Raw genomic sequence first — 24713 nt, 5'->3', positions numbered from 1 at the left:
TCTGATGGGATTCAGGTAGTATTCCAAGTTGTTTGCTTCACCACTATTCCTGGGTCTAACTTGGACTAATCCAAATCTGAGAGTATGTGAGAAGATTCTACAGTCTCCCTAATCACATGCAGTATGCTTAAATGTCAGCCTTGGTTCATTGGACAAATTGTAATGATGTCAGCCAGCTGGGTGTCATAGAATGGGTTCCCTGATTGGACCAGGTTAACAGCCCCAATCAGAACCCTGTCTGATTGATCAGATCAGGAGTGTCATAAAATTCCTGCAGTGTGGAAACAGGCTATTCAGCCCAACAAGTCCACGCCAAACCTCTGAAGAGTGATGCAACTGGACCCATTCCCTGACTACTCTATGTTTACTCCTGTCCAATACATCTAACCAACACATCCCTGAACACTACGGCAGTTTAGCATAGCCACTTCACCTGACCTGCACTTCTTTGGATTGTGGGAGAAAACTGGAGTACCCAGAGGACACCCACACAGATACTGGGAGAATGTGCAAACTCCACACAGACAGTCGCCCGAGGCTGGAATTGATCCTGAGTCCCGGTGCTGTGAGGCATCATTGCTAACCACTGAGCCACCATGTCACCCTAAGGTTAAGGCTCTGTTCACTTAGCATAGGCTCTGAGGAGGCTGGATCAGTGTCAAAGATTTGCTCCATATAAAGGGTGCCTTAGTGGTTGGGATACCAGCTTCTGTGGAGTTACATCCTCGCTAGCCTCTGAATCAGAAGGTCATGAATGTGAGAGTTGACCACATAACTCTGCCTAATGTCTCAGTGCAGTAAAGAGAAAGTGCTGCACAGTTGGAGGTCTCTTCTTCAAATGGGATTTTAAACTATGGTGCTGTCGTGCTAGGCTGAATGTGAAAGGATGAAGTAATAGGTGAAGAGCAAGAGATATTCTTCTATTACACCAGCATCCATTATCCAAACCCACACTCTGTTCTTGCGAATGTTGACTGCTTGGCCAGTGTTGCAAGGTAATCTGGTCATTTACCTCATTGCTATTTTTGGAAGCAATCTGGACCCACATTTCCTTACAAAAGTAGTGACAGCATTTCATTAGTAATAAGGGGCTTTAGGCTCTGTTGAGGTCAAGTTGTCATCAGTAAAGACAAATTTCCCCGCCTCTTTCTAAACCCCCTTTTGAGCTTTGGCTCTGTCCTGGGTGTGCTTGATAGGCAGAGTATCGAGGGAGCTTTACTCGGGATGTAACCCCGTGCTGTTCCTATCCTGAGAGTTTGGAAAATTCATTTGTGGGATATGGGCATCCCTGGCTGGTCAGCATTTAATGCCCATCCCTAGTTGCCCTTGAAGCTGGCAGTGAGCTGCCTCCTTGAACTGCTGCAGTCCACCTGCTGTAGGTTGACTTTCCGTTCCATTGGGGAGGGCGTTTGATGGGGATAGTGTAGAGGAGCTTTACTTCCTGTTTAAAAGGCTAGAGGAGGCTTTACTATGTTTCTGACTGGTACTTAGGCTAACATAGAGTTATTAAACATGGACTGCGGCCTCAGATAGTCTTACTGTGATGAGCACAGAAACTTGTTCACTGATTAATGTGTAAAGTGTTACTCCATATTGCTCAGCATGTAACACTTTTGCCTCTAGGTTCCAGTCATTACTGCAGGGGCTTCATTACCCAACAAGACATTGGATTCTGAGGGTGTGCTGCACTGTCAATGGCGCCAACCTTTGAGTGAGACTTTAAATCAAGGCCACAGCTGTGTCCTCGTGGGGGGTGGGGGGGAGGCTTAAGAATGTTCAGGGTCTGTCCATTTCACTGTATGAAGAAGAGCAAGGGATTGCTTCCTGGTGTCCTGGCTGGTATTTATCGACCAACATCACTAAAACATACCACCTGGTGATTTATCATGGTGCTGGTTGCAGGATCATCCTATGTACAAACTGACAGATGTTTGTTTCAAACATAAACAAAATTGTTGGAGAAACTCAGCAGGTTTGACAGCATCTAGTGACTGTTCTTCAGAATCAATGGACTTGGGGCAGTAATGCTTTCTCTCTGCAAATGCTGTCAGACCCGCTGAGTTTCTCCAATATTTTCTGTTTTTTTGTTTATTTTGGATCTCTACAATTCTTTGTCGTCGAACAGATAAATTTCCTACATTGCAATGATGAGTATACTTGGCGCATGGATAGGGTAAATAGACAAGGTCTTTTCCCTGGGATTGGGGAGTCCAGAACTACAGGGCATAGGTTTAGGTTGATAGGGGAAAGATATAAAAGGGGTCAAAAGGTCAACATTTTCATGCAGAGGGTACTGCGTGTTGGAATGGGCTGCCAAAGGAAGTGATGGAGGCTAGTACAATTGCAACATTTAAAAGGCATCTGGAAGGATATATGAACAGGAGGGGTTTGGAGGGATATGGGCCGGGTGCTGGCAGGTGGGACTAGATTGGATTGGGATATCTGATCGGCTTGGACGGAAGGGTCTGTTTCCATGCTGTACATCTCTATGACTCTAAATACTTCATTGACTAAAGAGCTTTGGGACATGCCTGAGGTCCTGAAATGTTTTATATAAATGAGAAAGGCTGGACTGTTAAAGAACAGCAAATTGTCAAATATTCCTCCTCTCCCTCCAACTCCATCCACCCTCCAATGATCTGTAAATTGTACTTAAGATCCTTGTGTTCATCTTCAAGTAGGTGTTGCCTAATTAACGGATTGTGTCTCCTTCTGAGTTTCTCCCTCTCTCGCAGTCGCAGTTACATTGAGGAGCAGTACTACTTTTGATTCTGACTGCTAGCACTGAGCCTCACGGGGCCACCCCTGCCCTCCCCCAGCCTTTTGTCTGTTTGAGTCTCTCACTCTCTGTTTCTGTCTCTCTGTGTGCATCTCTCTCTCTCTCTCTCTCTATCTCTCTCCGTATGTGTGTCTCTGTCTGTCTGTGGTTCTCCCCTGCCCTCCTCTATTTGTTTGTCTCTCTCTGTCTCTGTCTGTGTATGTCTCTCTCTCTCTCTCTCTCTCTCTCTCTCTCTGTCTCTCTGTAGCTGATTAACCTGCCCTTAGGAACTGATAGACTGAAACAAGCCACTCCTTGAAAGAGAGCACGTGAATTAGGGAGGAATCTAGAGCATCTGAAAGTTTATTTTTGATCGCTGCTGCTTCCTGGTTTTGCACAGTGTTAAGAAAAGCTGCAGTCGCCTTAGACGGAGAGAGTTGACTGTGGGAACAGGCACTGGCTGCAGCTCCTTTCACCTCTTGTGGAACAGGTAGTTCATGTTGTGAAAAATGGCAGGCAACCTTTCCAGAAACTCCTGACTTCCTGACTCCCCTAAAGAGCCTGCTACTCCCCTCCTGCAGGGGGGCTCGCTCTCTCAAGAGACGACAAAATACCATTCAGTTGATTCAAGCCTGGAATCTCTTGAGACACCTGCGGAGGGAGTGATCGGAACCAGGAAATAGTTAAGGCAGTTTTGAGGTGGCCCACTGCCACAATTCCTTTGTGATTGTGCTGCTGTTTTCTTTTCGTGTGTGTGTGTGTGTGTACACGAAGAGCCTCAGATAATCGATGTGTGAGAGTGAGCGTGAACGCGTGCGCTCTGAAACTCAGCCTCCGCGGCTTCTGCTCTCACTCTGTGGAGAGGCACAGGATGTCGTTTATGACCGTTTAAACTGCTCGCCAAGCCCACCCCCTCAAAGGAACGTGCACTGAGAGCAGCCAGTGCTAACCGGCCACCGAGCTCTTCAATCCCTGCTCTGAGTTCTGGCAGATGACAGGCAGGAAGTGGTCAGCAGGCTGCAGATGAGGATCTCCCTCCCCTCCAAGAGATGAGACCGTTTAATCCGCGTCTACCCCCGGTTTCTTGAGCTGTTTATCTCCTGAATTTGGAAGCGCAGCTTCAGAATTGGGGTTCGGCCCAGATGTGGAAAGAGGGAGCACACACTTAAATAAAACTCCGACCCTTCAACACTCTCTCTTGGGTTTCTGTCAATGGGAGCTACTGTGCTGTCAATTGATGGAGTCTGTGGTGTGTAACCCATGTTTCGAGTAAAGAAGACTGATCTTAATCTGCTCCTTCACCACGACCCATTTTAGTGCCCCGAGTGGATGCAGTGCAGAAACTCTTCAGTCTCTTGGCACTTTTCCCTCCACTTAGGGAGGCGGTATTTATTTATTTAATTTATTATTTTTTAAAAGTCGTTGCTTTTTTGCCAAAATGATGGAAGAGGTTTCTATGACGGTTGCGTATGATGCTCACGTCTTCGGTCAAGTGGATGAGGAGGACACTTTGGCCAATATGGTGGCAACCACAAAGCCCAAGTCAATGGTAGGTCATTGCAAATGGTATTTAGTCAATGATACAAGGCAAGATCCAGTTAATGTAGGGGTTATAAGTGAAATTATCTAGTGCTGGCTTTCAGATGAGCCATTGAACTATAAGGTCGTATTTGCTCCCTGATTGAATGTGAAAGGTTCAGTGTACCTTTGTTTGAAAGCAAGCAAACCAGTGGCCTCACCAAAATTTATCTTTAGGCCTGCATCTCTGTTTTAAAAAGACTGTCATGTTGTAAAAACATGAATGTTCACTTATGGGATCTCCCTGTGCGCAGATGGACTGCTGCATTCCTGTATTGCAATGGCCACACTCCAGAGGTACCTCAGTGATGAGGTGCTTTTGTTTTTGCTCCTCAAGTTGCCTGGCTCCCTGTTTCCTTCCCATGCCCTCCTCCCACCATGTGACGGTGATGTTATTGGGACTTGTAATCCAGAAACTGAGAATTTGAATCCTCCCCTGGCAGTTCTTGTACTTATGTTCAGGATGAAGAAAGTGGCATTGTAAGAGTGACTGTTGAAATTGCCGGTTTGCAATGGAAAATTCAGGTGATTCATTGCCTTTATTTAAAAAAAATTGATGTCTTTATTCAGTATGGCCTGTATCTGCCTCCAAATGTGATTGACTCTGATATGCCTGGTGGGGTGGCCTGGAATGCCCCTTTACTTAATTTGTTTAGTTTAGAAAGCAAATACCAACTTTGCAAATGATGTGCCAAAAAGATGAATTGTTAAATTTAAACTCTCATTGTTTCTATCACAAACTGGATCTCCCTAAATTATTGCAAAGTTTCCCTTTAATTAAGTGGAGGGAATGAAAAATCCTGAGGTTACCAACAAATCCTTGTGAAAGAGTTACTGTTTATTTTTCCCTCCTACAATGCATAGTGCAAAGTTTAATTATAGCAGTATACACACATCAGTCACTTGAATTAATCAAGTAGATGTAATAATCCTCTTGGAAAGTTACACTAATACTCAAGACCCACTACTCCTGAGATTGTCAGGAAAGTCAAAGATTTAATCTGGTTGCTCAAAATCCCCTATGTTTCTGTTTGCTGAATTGAAGTTAACAGAAAATACTGACTGGTTTCTGTACTTGGAAGAAGCTACTATGATTACAAATAAATCGATTCTAACCACAAGCCAAAAAAAAATCAATTTACAATTCTCTGACATAAACCCTACCTGTTACATCCCTAAACATGCATACAGACAGACGAACAAACAAGAGAAAAAACATAGAGAAAAATATTAGGGGAACACAGTTCAATAGCACCGAGTCCGCAAGATTAGGCAAGGTATCCTTTTGCAGCTTCTGGGTCCTCCTCCGATCTTCTTTCCAGTTTTTTATTGAATATATGGGACGGACGGTGACTCAGTGGTTACCACTGCTGCCTCGCAGTGCCAGGGACCCAGGTTCGATTCCAGCCTCTGGTGACTGTGTGGAGTTTACACATTCTCCCTGTGTTGGTTTCCTCTGGGTTTCTCCCACAGTCCCAGGTTAGGTGAATTGGCCTTGATAAATTGCCCATAATATTCAGTGATGCGTAGGCTAGGTGCACTAGTCAGGGGAAATGTAGCGGGGGGTAGGGGAATGGGTCTGGGTGGGATACTCCTTTGGAAGGTCGGTGTGGACTTTGGGTCAAATGGCCTGTTTTCACTCTAGGGATTCTATGATACAGGGTGGTTGTATCTCAGTCGCTGATAGGCAACTTGTAAGCAAATGGGAATTGAGAATAGTGAGCAATCTTCCAATTCTTTGCAGAAAAACAAAGGGAGAGGGATCAACTCTTTAGCGCTTTGGAGACTTTCTGCCATACACTGCTTACGCAGACTGCTCACCAATCAGTGGGTCATCATAGCAGAGCTTTTCTGATCTAGACAACTGCCTCTTTGGTCTTTCAATCTAACAGGCTGTGAGCAAAGCTGCCCTGAACGTGCACTCATGGTGCTGAGTCCAACAATCATACCTTTCCTCCTCTTGCCCCTACCCATCCCTGCACCCACCCTTTGCACAAAGCAACTGTGTAACTACTAGTGAGTCTCAGTAACTTGGTTCAAAACTTCAGCATCTCTTTCCTTGGTTTAAAGCAGTATTTTTTCCCCATCTGAAAATTAAAATACTGATCTTTTACACACTAAATTGTTGACTTAATTTCTGTCCCACTCTCTGACCCTTATTCCCAATAGCCCCATTGGCCAGTGTCTTATTCTGTTGTAAAGAGTAATAATAAAATACATTTGAGGGGTTATTTATTTTTAAAGTTTCCCACTCCCTCCTTAGCGTGAAGGTGGTGGGCTCTAACAGGGTGTGTGGGTGCAGTTCTACAGACCCCACTTCTTCCCTCAAGGTGCTGACTCTCACTGGGAGTATCAAACCCATGTACACTAATCCCCTTGTCCAAGTAGAATTACCACCTATGCTGATGTTTCAGTATATGGCCTGGTGTCAGGTTCTGTTTGATAGAGCTCCTGAAGATATTTAAAGGTGCAGTATAAATTTCAAGTTATTGTTGTTCTGATGATGCTGACTCCAGTGAAGTGGTTTCTCTGATCGTTCTACGTTAATTAATGCCTTTGAGTAAAAGGTAATTCCACTGTGAAACATCATGCTATAGGGTTCTTGTAGAATATCAGGCACCATCTGTAACCGACTTGTGTTTGACATATTTGAAATGACCAGTGTGGTAAACACACCAAGTTCAGAGGTTTCCTTGTTTGGCTGAGCGACTGTTGACTTTACAAAGTTCCTGAATGGACCCCTCAGACATGAGAAGTGGATACCTCCGTGTTAAAGGGCATGGAGAGGCAAACATCCAAATGAACGACTTGTGTTCTGAGGGAGTGGTGAGACAAGTGAAGAGCAGAGGTGTTTGGGGAGGAAATTTGAGTGCTCTGGGTGAGTAATGGTCTAGCTACCAGGTGCTGGAGTTGGAAGAGTAGGGGGCATCTTGGGAAAGTTAGAGAACAATGGTTGATGCCAGGGAAGGATTAACACTCATGTACAAACAATAATCTTTAAGAGAGGGGGCTTGGGCCTCCGTGCAGCTCAATGAGGGTAGGGATAATGACCAGGTGCAGAGGAAAATGCCAGCAGGAGAGATCTCAAAGGAGCTGAAGACAATATGGAGGTTTAAATGTAGCCACTGAAGCTTACAGCAACAAAATGTTGCATTGATATAGTGCCTTCAGATATTAAAAGAAAACATTCCAGCGAAGTTCGACACTGAGCAGTGTGGTGAGATATTAGGGCAGATGATGTAAATGTTACCAAGAGTCTTGCAGGAAGAAGAAGAGGAGGAGAAGAGGTTTAGTGAGGATGTTCCAGGATTTAGAACACCAGCAGCTGAGGGCATTGCCAGCAGGTACTAATCTGTTTAAACTAGAGGTGCTCAAGATGTTAGGTTAAAGCAACAAGCTTATCCAGAGGACTGTCGGTCTGGGCCAGATCGGAAATGGGGAAGAGTGCGGCCGAGAGTGAGGTCATGCTTAGCTGAGAGCTCATTAACGTCAACAAAGACAGAGGTGATTAGATTAGATTACATTACAATGTGGAAACAGGCCCTTCGGCCCAATAAGTCCACACCGACCCGCAACCCACCCATACCCCTACATTTACCCCTTAGCTAACACTACGGCCAATTCACCTGACTGCACATCTTTGGATTGGTGCTGGTGAACACTAAGGCAATAATGACACAGAAGCCGAAAGCGCTCAGCCAGTAGAGCGTGGGACACCAGCTATTTAAGGTCAAGAATGAAGAGCTCATGTGGGTTTGCATGCGGGTTTCCGTCACAGAAACAACTAAGAGGATGGGGGTAATACATGATAAGCTGTTTAGTGATGGAGGGGATGAGGGAACTGGAATTCACCTTTTGGAAAGCAGGTTTCAAATAATAGTCTGACTTCACTTTCATTGCTGTGCCTACACAGTTAGGTAGGAAAGTAAGCTGTTAGATGCAGAAGGACACTGTTTGCAAATGTGACTATATAGGTATTGTGAATCACTGTGAAGATGACAGCATAATGTGGAAAACTGAGGTTTTTCTCTTTTGATAGGCATAGCCTTTGAACAGGTTTAGGTACCTTTGTGCGCACAGTGCAAAATATTTACCTTGAAGGTACAGGAGAGAATTAGGAAGACAAATGGATTGTTGATCAGGGTGTTGAAGTAATACGGTCTAAGAATCCAGCTGCAATTGTCTAGGGTTTTGGTGGGATCACACATGCATTACAATGTATAGTTTGGTCTCTATTCCTGGGATTAGAGGGTTGGTTTGTAAGGACAGAATGAATGAAGGGAATGAGCCCGTACTCTCCAGTTTCAACAAGAATGAGATTTGATGTAATTGAAACCCTTGAGAGGGCTTAACACGGTGGGATGCTGCTTCCTTCAGCTGCAGTATTCAGAATTAAGATTCATAATTTCAGGATCAGGACAACTATTCAGGACAAAATGGGAAAATGCCTTTGTTTGAGGTTTTGAATCTTTAGAGTGCTCTTTTGGTCATTTGGTATATTAAAGTTTGATCAATGGATTTCTGACATCTGTGGGGATTGAGTGACAGGGCAGGGAAGTGTAGTCGCAAAAAAGATCATCTTTGGTCGTTTTGAAAGGCAGGAAAGGCTCAAGGGGCTGAATGGTGTACTTCTGTTTCTTCTGGATGGGTTCAGAACCATTCCGTAACACGATAGCAACATCTCATTCTATCAGTTTGCAATAGTTAGAGTTGTAATATTTCACATACTGTAATCATCCAGCGCCCTGACTTCTGGAACCTGTGCAAGTTTAAATGATTGCCAGATATTTCTTCTCAGTCAGTGTGGCATTTACCCAGAATTCTGATATAATTGAGAAAAAGAAGTGCGTCCAAGGATGGACTTTGGAGGGAGGGATGAGCCATTGCTGAAGATGCTAAAAACTTGATAGGAGGTGCCCAGAGAGGGCGGACTCGAGGAACTGAGAAGCAGAGGGAAGTGGTAATGTAGCTAACTGCCTTGATAACAACCAAGAGAAAGAGGAGCAATGATGCACCACAGCCACATTTTCGCTACATTGATCGAGGTCGCCTCACTGCTGTGAACAGTAATTGTGAGGATGCTGGCCTTGTTCAAGGACGTTTGATAGCCTTAAAAAAACCCCTCAATCTAATGGACCTCTGCTTGTTAAGACCATTGATTGCGGTTGTTGTTTGTGCAGTGATCTCCAGTAAGCCTTCGAACCCTCTTGACTTTGAGACAGAAGCTGAAGGGTGCATTTCAGAAATCTGAGCAGATAATCCAGACTGGCACATGCAGAGTTGAGCTGTGAGACAAAGGCACAGTCTAATTCCTCCCTCCCGGGTGTAAGAAGTGTCACTGCACTATTTAAAGAGGAGCTAGAATGTTCTCCTAAATAAAAAAATTCATTCAGGGCACATGGGCATCTCTTATGCCTGTTCCAAGTTGCCCTGGAGAAGGGGGTGGTGAGCTGCCACCTTGAACCATTGCGGTGCACATGCTCTTGGTTGCCATTAGAGTGGGAATTCCAGGATTTTGACCCAATGACAATGAAAGAACAGCAATATATTTCCAAGTTAGGATGTTGAGTGGTTTGGAGAGGTGATGTACCCATGTATCTACTCCCCTTGCCCTTCTAGATTGAAGTGGTTGTGTAATGATTTTGTGATAAGACGTAGGACAGATGCAGCTTGCTAGCACAGACATGATGCCCTTTTGCGTGTGCACCCGTTCCTATGTACAACCGAGATGGAGTATGCAGTGAAGTGCAACGATTAACTTAAAGATCATAACTGCAGGAAATGGTAAAATGGTTTAATGAAATAAACTTTGGTAAGTGACTCCTGTGAAGAATTGCTGAGTCATGCAGACTGTTGTGTGTTGACTGAACTGTAGTATGCTTCAGTGCCCTTGGGGGTAAAGAGCAGAAAAATTGCTGAACGTTTGTCAACCCAAGGAAGCTTGTCCAAAGCCTGCTTTGGGAGGGTTCGCAGTGGGTGTGTGGAGGGAGTGGGTGACCGTGGCCAGTGAACGCAAGGCAAGGCCTAGCACTCTGAAGGCTCTCACATTATTGCCAACTTGGACAAGGTAGAGGAGGGCGAGTTGTATCTGGAACATTTATGCTGGGGATTGTGGGCCGGTGTATGTTGGGCATTGTCAGAGGGGTCGTGGCTCCGGGCAGAGAATGAGGTTGGAGGTCACCAAAGGCTTGGGGAGGTGGCCAGAGGCACAGTGCCTGAGGGAGGGAAGCCTGAGGCCACACTTTTTTTTCCCTTTTCTCCCCTTTTCCCTCCCACAATACCACTGTTAGGTGGTAGTGTGGTGGGAGGGGAACATCAGCGGTAGTGCTTATTTTTCCCCTGATGCCATATAACTGAACAATTAGTCAACTTTTGAAAATAAGGGTCAATCCAACAATTATTGCAAACCACCCTCCGTACCAGTTCTCCCGCCTGGGAAAGTCTGATTGCTGTTTGAGTTTAAAGATCAAGGAAACTTCATCCACGCAGGAAACACGGAAAAAAGATAAACACTAGCAGTGACACAATGATCTCTGAATCTTCCTGAATCGTGGAGCATGCTTGAGGGGCAAGTGGCCTTGTTCTGCTCCTAACTCACATGCACCTGAACGCAGGCAGGTTTGGATAATACTGTGCGGGAATTCTTCTCTCCAGATTGATGCTCCCTGTATTCTTCAAATAGCATTCGACAATGTGTTTCGAAGTTACATTTGTATAGCGACTTTCCCAATCTTGCCACATACAGCAAGAGAATATATTGCATTGGGATGGCATCACGTGAGGTCCGCCCTGTAGAGATGAGGCTGATGAATGAGATGGGGGATGTGTTGCCTTTGCAATCAGTCTGTGTTGTTATCAGTGACAGGCAATTCAAAGGAATTTGAGTAGGAAATCTTGTTCGTAGAGGATTTTGACGAGGAAAAGCAGAGAGGACTCTGAGACGAGCTCTGATGGTGAGTCGCTCGACTTGAAATGTTAACTCTGCTTTCTCTGTACAGACGCTGCTAGACCTGCTGAGTTTTGCCAGCAATTTCTGTTTTTGTTTTAGATTTTCCGAATCAGCAGTTCTTTTTGTTCTGTTTTCAGACAGTAAGGATCAATGTGGGCAGAGGGTGTAAGTCTGTTAGTTTGAAATAATGACAGCATTGATCTGAAAAAAAAACTGGGTCGAGGCAAGGTATTTGATCAGGATAGAGTAGGACATGTGTCTGGAGGAAAGATGAACAGAGTGGGAATCATATAAACACGAGGAGAACCAACTGAGGGTTGAGGCTGTGTGTCAGACATTGTCAGGCTTCCTCCCTTTCTGTCTGATCTCTTCCTCTTTTTCTTCCTCCTGCTTTTCTCTCTCTCTCTCTCTCTCTCTCTCTCTCTCTCTCTCTCTCTCTCTCTCTCTCTCTCTCTCTCTCTCTGATTTATTCATTAGTTACTGTTCCCAGCTGTGATTACCTCATTTAACACCAAACATGGGTACAATCAGGAAGACGAGCCTGTCCTTCTAAGACCCAGTTAGCCAATATCCAATCTTGATGATCAGTGAGATCAAAGCTTGGAGATGCTAAGAATTTTAGTCAGGGGAAGGAATAGTTGGCAGTGACGTAACTTTCTCCAGTTAGTGACTGCAGTTGAAAGTGTGAATTGACCTGCAGCAAACAGTTTCTGGAATCTTTTAATTGGTGCTCTGTTTTCAGACTAGGTAGTGGAAAAGGTCATGATGATCTCCAAGGATTTGGGTTTGGAGACCTTTTCAAGTATGTATATAAAGGAAAATGGGATCAGTTGAGAAGAGATGACTCCTTTCAATTCTGATCGATTTGTTTGTATGTTCAGTGTTAATGTAGTTAATGTTCAGTGTAGTGCCTTACCTCTTCAGGTTCAGCTGTGTGTTTAATCTGGGCTGCAGTGTTTTTCGCTTAGTGGTGTAAGAAGGATGCTAATCACAGAGTGTTAAATCAATAAGACTAGGCTGTTAGAAATCTATGAACAAAGAAAGATTGGAAGAAATGTACACTACAAATGTTAGTTTAGGAAGACCCAAAGGGGTTTAACGACTAATGAAATATTTTTGAAGTTTTGTCACTCTTTTGTAGGCAAACATCTCTCATTTTCACAGGGTAAGATCCCACACATGGCAGTCTGTGATAACCAGGGTAAAAGCTCTGCCCTGGGCTGGTTACTAATTAAGAATACTGCAGTGGGGTAAAAATGCTTGCTCTCTAAAAGAGAGAGATCTTCCTGGCTCCCCCCTCTTGACGACTGTACTGACTGACTGACTCCTTTATCCCAGGTGATTTCAAACTATACCTCAACTTTTCAGACCGTACCCCTCTCCTCTGTGTTCGCTGTCCTTCAGATGTCTATCTAGGTACAGTTGTATCTTCTCACTTGGCTTCTCTATTCCCATTGCAAGTGAATCTATATACATACTTTGTATTGCTCTTCTCCCTTCTCTCTGTCTTAGTTCACGTGTAAAACTCTCTTGTGTGTAAAGTCACTCAGTGGTAGTATCAGGTTCTGAGCTTGAGCCATCAGCTGTTCACCGTGCTGTTTCGCAGCCATCAATTTGCTCATCGCAGTCTTGTATCTTCCATCTTTGTTGCCCCCAAACTTCTAAACGTCATTCCTTTTGTCCCAGCTTGACCATTTCCCCCCCGAGTATGGCTTCCACCTCTGCTCCCTTAAATCCACAGAAGTGGACTCGGGCCGGCATAGCAGACAAGCCATGTGTCATTTAGCCATGCCTCACCAAATCTGGCTGAGCCACATGCGTGCCTCTTCCAAGGCTGCTCACTGATCCTGTGATGCAAAGATAAAAGATTCAAAGTACCAGGATTAACTCAAGATCTCAGAGTACAGGTGTGTAGCATTGACCACAATGTGATTTAAATATTTTATATCCATTTTGAAAGGGAGATGCCTGGGTCTTATGATTAATGTTTCAGACTGTATTACACTGGCTGACTAGGCTCAGCGACAGGCCAATTAGATTAAATCCCTGAATACTGTAATTATCTAATTCAGGTTAAATAGAGAGAGCCTGGCAGACATTTAAGGCGATATTCTAAAAGGAAGGCACTTTGGCGCTGTGGTTAACACTGTTGTCTCACAGCGCCCAATCCCGGGCAACTGTCTGTGTAGAGTTTGCACATTCTCCCTGTGTCTGCGTGGGTTTCCTCCCATAATCCAAAGATGTGCAGGTTAGGTGAATTGGCCATGCTAAATTGCCCGTGGAGGTTAGATGCATTAGTCAGGGCTTAAATATAGGCTAATTGGATTGGGGAAATGGGTCTGGGTGGGTTTGTTGGGCCGAGCGTTCTGTTTCCACACTGCAGGGGTTCTAAGAAGGACCCACCATCCATAGCTAATGAAGCTAGGAAAAGTGTCAAAGCTGAGGGAAAAACCATAATTATACAAGGGTGATTAGTCAGAATATTTAAAAAAAAAGGCAGAGAATGACTAAAAGTCTATTACAAAGATGTTAGTATTTGACAGGTAGCTCATGAGAAATGTAAAAATAGCAAGCGTAGCAATACAGGTGTCTGGAAAGAAAAGGGAAGTGAAATAAGTGTTGGTCCTTTAGTGAATGAGAATGGGGAGTTAATAGTAGATAAGAAAATGGCTGATGAAATGAACAGGTATTTTACTCTGTCCTCACCATGGAGGATGCAAAACCCATTCCAGTAATAGCTGTAAGTCTGGAGGTGGAAGAGAGACAGGAAAGTAGCAAAATTACAGTCACAAAGTGCCACTTCAGAAGCTAGAGCTGACAAGTTTCTGGGTCCAGATGGGCTTCATCCGAGAATCATTAAAGAGGTTGCGATAATGAGGTAGTCGATGAGTTGGTATTTTCTTCCAAAACCTCCAAGATTCAAGAAAGCTACCATCCGATTGGAAAGTAGAAACCTGCTACGTTCAAGACAAGAAGGAGGCAGAAAACACAAAGCTCAAGGCCAGTTAGCTTGACATTTTGACATGGGCAAGGTGTTAAAATTGATCAGTAGAGATTATAGTCATGCAGTTAGAAAACCTCAAGGTAATTGGGAAGAGTCAGCAAGTTTTTCCCAAAGAAAAGTGATGTTTAACCAATGTATTAGAGTTCTTTGATGGAGTAACAGTGCTGTGGATAAAGGGGGGCCTACAGACGAACTGTACTTGGGGGAGCAGCAATGGCTAAATTTGGTGTCTGTGCTCTGCAAGAGAGGTGTAAAAAGTGGGGGAATGCAATAGCTACAAGGGTTTCAATTGGAAGGGGAATAGGCAGGCATTTATATTGCCACAAATGAGATTCCAGAATAATATGTTGCCTCCTGGTATTATGGGTATCAATGTCTCAGAGTGGCTACATAGTGGGGGAGGGTGAACAGCCAGTGGTCATGGTACACTTGGGTTAAAAAAAAGGGCGAGGTCTTAAATGCAGAATATAGGGTTGCAGAAGTAAGTTTAAAATTGGGACTCAAAGGTAGTGATTTCAGGATTATGCCAGTGCCATATACTAGTCGGAGTAGAAATAGCAGAATATATCCGATTGAAGATGTGGCTGGTAATGGAGAGGGGGTGGGGAGATGCTTCAGATTCCTGGGACAGTGGGACTGGTTCTGGGGGCGGTACAACCAGTACAAACTGGACAAGGTCCATCTGGGCAGAACTAGGACTGATGTCCTTGGGTAAGTGTTTGGTCGGTTGAGGAGGCCTGAAACTAAAATGGCAGGGGATGGGAACCTATGCAAGATGTCAGAGGGAGGACAGTCGAGGACTAGAATAAAAAATAGGTGGGGGGGGGAAAAGAGGGGAGTAAGAAAAGTGAAAGGCAGAGGAATCTCGGATCAGGATCAGATAGGGCGACAGTCAAAATTACTTGTCCTGTTCCCATTAATGTTAAAAAGACCAGCCTTAAGGCTTTGTGGCTTAATGTGTGGAGCATTCATAATAAAGCAAATTAATCGTGCACATGATGTAAATGCATTTGATATAATCAGAATTATGGAGACATGGCTGCAGGGTGACCGGGGTATTCGATATTCAGGAAGGACAGCGAAAAAGGAAAAGGCATTGGAATTGTACTGCTGGTTAAAGAGAATTAGTTCTGACAATGTGGAATTTGTATGGGCAGAGCTGAGAGACACCAAAGGGTAAAAAACAAACCTGAGTAGGGACTGTATATAGACACCCAAACTGTAGTAGTGACGTTAGGAATGGCATACTCGGGAGATTAGCAACACATGCAATAAAGCAACAACTCTAATTATGGATGATTTAATCTGCATCTAGATTGAGCAAAACAAATTAGTAGCAATAATGTATGGGATGATTTCCTGGAATGTTTTTTTTTGGACCAATACATTGAGGAACTGAGTGTTGCTAATGAGAAAGAAATCATTGGCAGTCTAGTTATGTAAGGCCCATTGTGATGAGTGACCATAATATGATAGCATTCCTCACAAAGGTATAATTGATCCTGAGATTAGGGTCCGCAATCTAAATGGAGGAAGTAATGATATGAGACTGTGATAGATGCAGAACTTTTACTGAAAGGGTTGACAGTGGAAAGGCATAGTGGAACTGTAACAATTATTAGCCAATTAGCCTGACATCCTGTTAAATGCACAAGTAAAAAGGGAAAAATGACCAAATCCCTACTTTACAAGGGAGAGTAGAGGTATGCAAATGGCCAGAAATAAGCAACAGACCTCTGGCATGGTGGTGCAGAAAGGGATTGATAATGAGAAGGAAAATGGCGTACAAGGGTAAACTTGTGGGGAATAAAAACTGAAGTCAAAATTTCTATGGATTATGAAGACAAGTTAGGTTCCTTACAGTCAAAAGCAGAGAACTTTGTAATGGGGGACAAAGAATTGGCTGACCAACTAAGTACATTGTTTGGTTGCTCTCACAAAAGAGGGCATATCATAAATGTCAAGGAACCGAAGGTTTAGTGAGACTGAGGGATGAAAGGAAATCTATTCCAGGAATCCCCAGATTACCAATGGTTCCATTCTCGCGTTACTTTGTACGTAAGTCAGAACACAACACCGTATAATATAAAATAGCTACTTGTGTGAGCAAATGTTTGGATCTTTAATATTAGCGCACACCTACATAGGATCTCCTTTGTACTTGTGCACTTTTAAACTGTTAATGGGAAGTGGTGTTAGAAAAATAAATGGGATAAATGCCCAATAAATAGTCACGGCCTAATGACCTACATTCCAGAGTACTTAAAGAAGTGATCCTATAAATAGTGGATACATTGGTCATCTTTGAACATTTTACAGACTCTGGAATTCCTATGGATTGGAGGATAACTAATGTAACCCCACTATTTAAAAAGAAAGAGACAGGAAAATGGGAAATATAGACCAGTTAGTCTGACATCGGTCATGGACAAAATACTATCCATTGTAAAAGATTTATTAGTTGAGCACTTGGAAAACAGGGAGAGGTTTAGACAGAGTCAGCATGAATTGGCAAAAGGGAAATCATGCTTCACAAATCTATTGGAATTCTTCGAGGATACAACTCCTGGAGTTGGAGGGGGACTTATGGAATGTGGTTCATTTAGATTTTTGATAAGTCCTGGATAAGAGATTAGTGTGTAAAATCAAAGCCATACGATTGAGGACAGTGTATTGACATCAGGTTGGCAGACAGAAGGAATAGACAGCTCATTTTCTGAATGGCAGGCAGTGACCAATAGAGTACTGCAGGGGTCAGTGTTAGGAACCAGCTATTCACAGTAAATGATTTAGCAAGGGAACTAAATGTAAAATCTAAGTTTGCACATGACACAAAGCTGGGTGGGAGGATGAGCTGAGAGGTGGATGCAGAGATGCCTCAGTGTGATTTGAGCAGGCTGAGTGGCCAAATGCATGTATGGTGCAGTATAATGTTGATAAATGTGAGGTTGTCCATTTTTATTTTTAGCCAAAACAGGAAAGCTTTCAATTTAGATAGTAGAATGTGCAATGAGACCTGGATGTCCTTGTACACCAGTCAGTGAAAGTAAACGTGCAGGTGCAGCAGGTGGTGAAGAAGGTAAATGGTATGTTGGCCTTCATAGTGAGAAGATTCAAGTACAGGAGTAAGGATGTCTTGTTATCTGAGGAAGGATGTTCTGGCTGCAGAGGAACTGCAGTGAAGGCTCACCAGACTGATTCCTGGGAGACAGGATTGACTTAAAAGGAGAAGTTGAATTGGTGAGGATTATATTCACTGGAGTTCAGAATAATGAAGGGGGACCCTCATTTTAATTTTAAAAAACCCTATAAAGTTCTGATAGGGCTAGACTTGAAGCCAGGTCGACTCTGGAGGGATGTTCCTAATGACCGAGGAATCCAGAACCCAGGGTTACAGTGTAAGGATTCAAGGTAAACCATTTAGGACTGAGATGAGAAATTTCTTCAGCCAGAGAATGGTGGGCCTGTGGAATTCATTCCCCCAGAAAACAGTCACGATTGTTTGATTTCAAGAAGGAGTTGGGTACAGCACTTGGGGCTAAAGGGATCAAAGGAAATGGAGGGGGAGAAACAGGAAACAGCCTAGTAAGTTGGATGATCAGCCATGATCATATGTTGGATGTATTAGAATGTATGAAGTTGGATAAATCTCCTGGGTCTGACCCAGATATATCCAAGAACACTGCAAGAGGCGAGAGAAGAAATCGCAGGAGCCCTGGCTGATATCTTTTCATCATTGTTAGCCATGGGTGAGGTCTCGGAAGGCTGGAGGGTAATGAATGTTGTGCCATTATTCAGGAAGGGCTGCAAAGAAAAGCCTGGGATCTATATACCAGTAAGCTTAACATTTGTGGTGGGTAAGGTACTTGAGAAGATTCTGAGGGATGAGATAAACTTGGATTTGGAAAGATGTTTGATTAGGAATAGTCAGCCTGGCTTTGTGAGTGAGAAATCAAGCCTCACAAATTTGTTAGAGTTCTTTGAAGTAGCCAGGAAGGTTGACTATGCCAGTAGTCATAGTCTATATGGTTTTCAGTAAGGCCGTTGACAAGATTCCTCACATGGGATCAGGGCGAGCTGGCAAATTGGATGCAAACTTGGCTTGATGGTAAGAGGCAGAGGGTAATAGGAGAAAGATGTTTGTTGGACTGGAGGCCTGTGACGAGTGGAGTGCCTTGGGCTTACTGCGGCACCCATTACTGTTTGTTATCAATGATTTAAAGAAGTGTATAAGATGAGAGGCATGGATAAGGTGAATGCACTCAGTCTTTATCCCAGGGTTGGGGAATTGAGGGCCAGAGGGCATCAGTTTAAGGTTAGAGGTTTTCTTTAAGATTAAAAGGGAACCTGTGGGGGATCTTTTACAGAGGGTGGCTCGCATATGAAATAAGCTGCCAGCAGAAGTGGTCGAGATGGGTACATTAGCAACATTTAAAAGGCATTTGGATAAATACATGAAGGAGATGGGCCAAGTGCAGGGAAATGGGGTTAGCGTGGAGGGACATTTTGATCGGCACGGACCAATCTGGGCTGAATGGCCTCTTTGTGCTGTAAGAGTCTATGACTTGGTGATGGAGGGTTGTTTTTCAGATTGGAGGCCTGTGACCAGTGGAGTGCCACAAGGATCGGTGCTGGGTCCTCTACTTTTTGTCATTTACATAAATGATTTGGATGTGAGCATAAGAGGTACAGTTAGTCAGTTTGCAGATGACACCAAAATTGGAGGTGTAATGGACAGCAAAGAGGGTTACCTCAGATTACAACAGGATCTGGACCAGATGGGCCAATGGGCTGAGAAGTGGCAGATGGAGTTTAATTCAGGTAAATGCGAGGTGCTGCATTTTGGGAAAGCAAATCTTAGCAGGACTTATTCACCTAATGGTAAGGTCCTTGGGAATGTTGCTGAACAAAGAGACCTTGGAGTGCAGGTTCATAGCTCCTTGAAAGTGGAGTCGCAGGTAGATAGGATAGTGAAGAAAACGTTTGGTATGATTTCCTTTATCAGTCAGAGTACCGAGTGCAGGAGTTGGGAGGTCATGTTGCAGCTGTACAGGACATTGGTTAGGCCACTGTTGGAATATTGCATGCAATTCTGGTCCCCTTCCTGTCGGGATGATATTGTGAAACTTGAAAGGGTTCAGAAAAGATTTACAAGGATGTTGCCAGGGTTGGAGGTTGCTGTAGGGGGAGGTTGAACAGTCTGGGGCTGTTTTTCCTGGAGCGTCAGAGGCTGAGGGATTTACAAAACTATGAGGGGCATGATAGGATAAATGGGTAAAGTCTTTTCCCTGAGGTCAGGGAGTCCAGAACTAGAGGGCATAGGTTTAGGGTGAGAGGGGAAAGATATAAAAGAGACTTAAGAGGCAACTTTTTCACACAGGGTGGTACGTGTATGGAACAAGCTGCCAGAGGAAGTGGTGGAGGCTAGTACAATTGCAAATTTAAGAGGCATTTGGATGGGTATATGAATAGGAAGGGTTTGGAGGAATATGGGCTGGGTGCTGGCAGGTGGGACTAGATTGGGTTGGGATATCTGGTCAGCATGGACGGGTTGGACCGAAGGGTCTGTTTCCATGCCGTACGTCTCTATGACTCTGACTCCTCTTCATCACAGCATTTCCAAATTTCTCATATTTTTTTCTTAAAATGTCCCACTTTTTTATTCCTGCCACCAAAGTGAGTGAAATCAGTTTCACACATTATATATGCTGCATTTGTCTCTGTGACCATTCATTTTGCCCATCTGTTACACTCTGAAGCCTCATTCTGTCCCGTTGTCCTCACAGCTGACGTTTCCTCTATGCTTTGTATTATCAGCAAACTTGCATTGCTTGGTCCCTTTATCTCAACCATTAATGTAGATCGTGAATAGCTGAGGTCCCATCACTGATCCTTTCAGAACTCCTAACATTCAGTCTGTTTAACTTGACTCTTGGCCTCCTGTTAAGCAATCCTCTGTCCGTACTAATTTCTTATCCCGAATTCCATTACTTTGTCTATGAACCTTTAAATGGCACCTTTTGAGAGTCCGGGTATATGTGTTCTGGTTCCCCCTCTTCTGTCTTCATCAGGCATTATCATACTGAGTAGTAGAGCACGCTTGAGGGGTCAAATGGCCTACTCCTATCTTCTATGTTTGTATCCTCGAAGTTAAATTATTTTCCTTTGGCCTCTTATTTCTTATCTATGTGCTGCCTCTCAATGATATCATCTGAAAATATATCCAGTTCTACATGGGTTCTGACAATACCGAGCTCTAACATGGCGCCACCTCTCCTAAATCCTTGTAATACCATTTTTTTAATCTCTCTGCTGAGCTAGCATCCAATCCTGAAAGAGCAGAAATATCCTCCAACCAACTATTGGGAAGACTGAAAGCAATGCACTTTGTGCCCATCACAACTACACCCTAACAAACAACACCCTTCCTCTGCCTGAATCTGACCGTCTGCCATCTCCATATGTGTGTGACCCTCAGCTGAACTCCAGACTATTCAGCTGCCTTATTGACAACACTTTGTATTTTCCTCCCTCTGCATCATCATCCATCTTCACCCTATCTCTGTTTAGCTACTTAAACTGTTTAGCACTCACTGATCCCCAAAGTTGTTAACAGCTTATTGGACTGGAAAGGTGTGTGTAGAGATTCTCTTCTGCATCAGAAAATTTCATAACAGGAGCTAAGCTCCGAGAGGATCTTAACATTGAGACTTTGGCCCTCCAAACAGATGCCCCAGAGGACAGCATTTCTGAAGTTTGAGAGAAAGACTGTGTTTGCTGTGTTTTGCCTCCTTGTCCTTTGAATATTTGTTGTCTCCCGTATTACTCACTGGATTGCTTAGACCCTTTTTCTTTCTATTTGTCATGGGATGTCACAGAAAAGGCCAGCTCTTATTCCCCAGCCCAAACTGCTCTTTGTTTCAGGATGTAGTTCAGAGTCAACCACATGGCTGTGGGTGTGGAGTCAAGTGTAGGTCAGACTGGATAAGGATGGCAGATTTCATTCTGTAAAGGGCAAAACGTCACCCTGATGGGTTTGTTAACAATCGATGCTTGTTGCTATGGTCACCGTTACTGTGGAGAACTGCCAAGTTCCACATTGATTCATGATGTTGAAGTTTCACCATCTGCTGCGCTGGGATTTGAACCCGTTTCTCCAGAGTATTCGCCTGGGCCTCTAGCATTACCACCCCCCCGCCTCCCTCCACCCCATGTGATCAGAAAAATGGCAAACATCAGACTTCTGTGAGGGTGTCACGTCCTGATCCATCACCGCCACGTGGATCGTACCACAGAGACAAACACGAGCCAGTTGTGAAACCGGGTGAGCTCCATTGTGCCCCCTCAGCCTGGGGAATCGAAGCTGAAGTTGCAGTCTGAAAATATGGTCACCCATTCTCCACCCAGGGAGATGGGCCCACAAACTCTTCCTCTTCCATGAAGTCTTCAGTGTTTGAAATCAGCCTCACTTGACCTGGTTCTGTGATTGACCGAATATCACCTTGTGTGGTTAAGGATTTTTTTTATCCAAGTATTTTCAGGGTGGAGCTCGGGTATAAATAAGAAAACAGACAGCTCATATTGGCTCGTACACAAATCAACTTTCTATCTTGATCAGAAGCCATTTCAGTTTTTCACTGCAATCACAATTTTCTCTTTGGATGAATTGTAGCCTGATCCTGAGATGAAAGAGGAAGCTGTTGATTTTAAACATTCTTGTAAACTTTTGTTATAGTTGAATATTGCAGATTACGCCTCCAAGGTACGAAGTTCACACTTTGTTCTTTTCCAGAAACAGGTCACCCATATGTGTTTTCTCAGTACGGTAGTTAGGGAATAGAGCTTAAGAGACTGGAGTAATGACTGAAACAGTCTGATATGCCTGAATGTCACCTTTTGAGAACACACAGACTTGCAGAACACAGCAACACTATTGAAGGGAAATAAACTCACCTCCAATCAGAGATTAACCATTCTTACCTAACTGCTATCATTTAGCCCTCTGTCTCCGCTTGTCAGATGTTGACTGTGCCTCAGTTGGTATCATTCTTGTCTCGATCAAAAGCTGAAAGGTTGAGGGCCGCTCTCCAAAGTTTGAGCGCAAACCTAAAGACTTCATTCTTGGAGGTTATGGCTTTGGGATGAGCCATCTAAACTGTGCTGTCTTCGATGGATGTACGAGATCCAACTCTGAAGAAGACCAGGGTAGTTCTCCTCTGTGTCCTGAGCAATTTCAAGAATATCAGATAAAAAGGTCTTTCTGTACACGACTGTCATAGAGTCATACAGCATGGAAACAAGCCCTTTTGGTTCAACTATAATCCATGCCAACTATAATCCTAAACTAACCTAGTGCCTGGCCTTCACTTGGCCAATATCCCTGCAACCATTTCTTGTTTATAAAAGTCTCTAAATGTCTTTTAACTGTCATAACTGAACCTGTATCCACATCCACCACTTTGTCTGGAAGGTCATTCCACACATGAACCACTCTGTAAAACAAAGACAAACTGATCTCCATCTTTGTTAAGTCTTTCACCTCTCCCCTTAAAAATTTTCCCTTGAGTCTTGAAATCTGCCTCTCTGGAGAAAAGACACCCATCTTATCTATACCCCTTATGACTTTATAAACCTCTAATAAGATTATCCATCAACCTCCAATGCTGCAGTGGAAAAAAAGCCACTTCTCTGGTTTCCCTCATTATGGCAGTGCATACATTTTTTAAAAATGACTTGATAGACTGTATAACATATTGTGACACTAAGCAGTTGTGGAGGGCACCTTTTGAAAAGGTGTCTTTTCACCATATTTCCAGACCACGTTCCGGATAATTCACTTCACAATTCCTAGCTTTGCTGGGTGGAAGAATTCCCCCTGGCTTATCGCAGTTTCTATAAGTTGTAATATTAAAGTCAAAAGCCCAAGGGCTCATTATGTGCCTGAGCCCATCTGTGGACAGTTAACATGTCAACATCTCAAGCTGCTTTCTGCTGGAGATGCATGTGCGCTGCTTCAAACAGAAGACAGTATGAACATCTCTGGGTCACTTGAAGCACCAACTCACATCCCTTCTCCTTTGATTACTCATGGGATGTGGGCAGCACTTTTGCCCATGAAATTGCCCTAGAAATGTTTGGCTTGTGTGCCTATATCGTAGGGCATTTGGGTCTGGAGTCACATGTAAGCCAGGTCATGTACAGATGGCAGGTTTCCTTTCCTAATGGATGTTACTGAACCAGGTGGATTTTTATTTTGCAGTATGAGACTAGTTTTCAGTTCCAGATTTCTTCATTGAATTTAAGTTTGGTGAGCTGCCATAGTGGGAATTGAACCCTGGTCTCCAAGATGTTAGACTAGGCAGTGATAATACCACTAGGACATCAGGTAAAAGAAGAAGGTAGATGGGTTACCATCAGGGGATGGAAAGGGGACTAGCAGGTAGTGCAGGGACCCCCTGTGGCCATTCCCCTCAACAACAAGTATACCATTTTGAACACTCTTGGGGGGATAAGCAATGGGGCACAGGTCTCTGGCACAGAGTCTGTCCCTATTGCTCAGAAGGGAAGGGTGAAGAGGAGCAGAGCATTGGTCATTGGGGGACTCCATCATTAGGAGAACATATAGGAAGCTCTGTGGGAATGGGAGAGACTCACGATTGGTGTGTTGCCTCCCAGGTGCCAGGGTCCATGATGTCTCTGATCGTGTTTTCAGAATCCTTGAGGGGGAGGGGGAGGAACCCCAAGTCGTGGTTCATTTCGGCACCAACAACGTAGGTAGGAAGAGAGATGGGGATTTAAAACAGAAATTCAGGAAGCTAAGGTGGAAGCCAAGAGCTAGAATAAACAGAGTTATATCTAGTTTGTTGCCCGTGCCACATGCCAGCAAATTGAGGGACAGGGAGAGAGAGGAGTTGAACACATGGCTACAGGGGATGGTGCAGGAGATAGTGTTTTGGATACCTGGCTAATTGGGGCTCTTTCTAGGGTAGGTAGGACCTCTATAAACAGGATAGTCTTCACCTGAATCAGACAGGTACCAATACCCTGGGGGAGGCTGTTTGCTATTGTTCTTCGGGTGGGTTTAAACTAATTCAGCAGGGAAATGGGAGCCGAAATTGTCGTTTGAGTATATGGGAGGGTGAGAGTAGTGAAGTCAGAACTAAGATTTCAAGATCACAAGAAGGCACTGGCAGCAAAGAACTTGGTTTGCAATGTGTGTACTTCAATGCCAGGAGCATCCGGAATAAGGTGGTTGCAACATAGGTTGGTACCTAAGACTTCGATGTTGTGGCCATTTCGGAGACATGGGTTGAACAGGGACAGGAATGGTTATTGCGGGTTGCGGGATTTGGATGTTTTAGTAAGAACACAGAAAATGGTAAAAGAGGGGGTGGTGTGGCACTATTAGTCAAGGACAGTATTAC

At 44.0% G+C, this 24713-nt stretch overlaps 1 protein-coding gene across 5 annotated transcripts in view; it reads left to right on the top strand.

The window, feature by feature from the left end:
• The window catches only part of LOC140479548 (rab GTPase-activating protein 1-like), a 506221-nt gene that overhangs the window by 462100 nt on the left and 19408 nt on the right, over positions 1-24713 (top strand). The window contains exon 1 of one of the 5 annotated variants that reach the window (XM_072573354.1): positions 3201-4307. The exons of the other annotated variants lie outside the window; for them this stretch is intronic. Within the exon in view, the coding sequence (XP_072429455.1) occupies positions 4197-4307 (111 nt within the window). The 5' untranslated portion in view covers positions 3201-4196. Of the gene's footprint in view, positions 1-3200; positions 4308-24713 lie in introns of those variants that run through there. 5 annotated transcript variants of the gene reach the window in all.

Source organism: Chiloscyllium punctatum, chromosome 7 (assembly GCF_047496795.1).
Source record: "Chiloscyllium punctatum isolate Juve2018m chromosome 7, sChiPun1.3, whole genome shotgun sequence".
Taxonomy (NCBI): Eukaryota; Metazoa; Chordata; class Chondrichthyes; order Orectolobiformes; family Hemiscylliidae; genus Chiloscyllium; species Chiloscyllium punctatum.
Note: the sequence above shows the minus strand (reverse complement) of the source record. Positions and strands in the feature narration are given on the sequence as shown.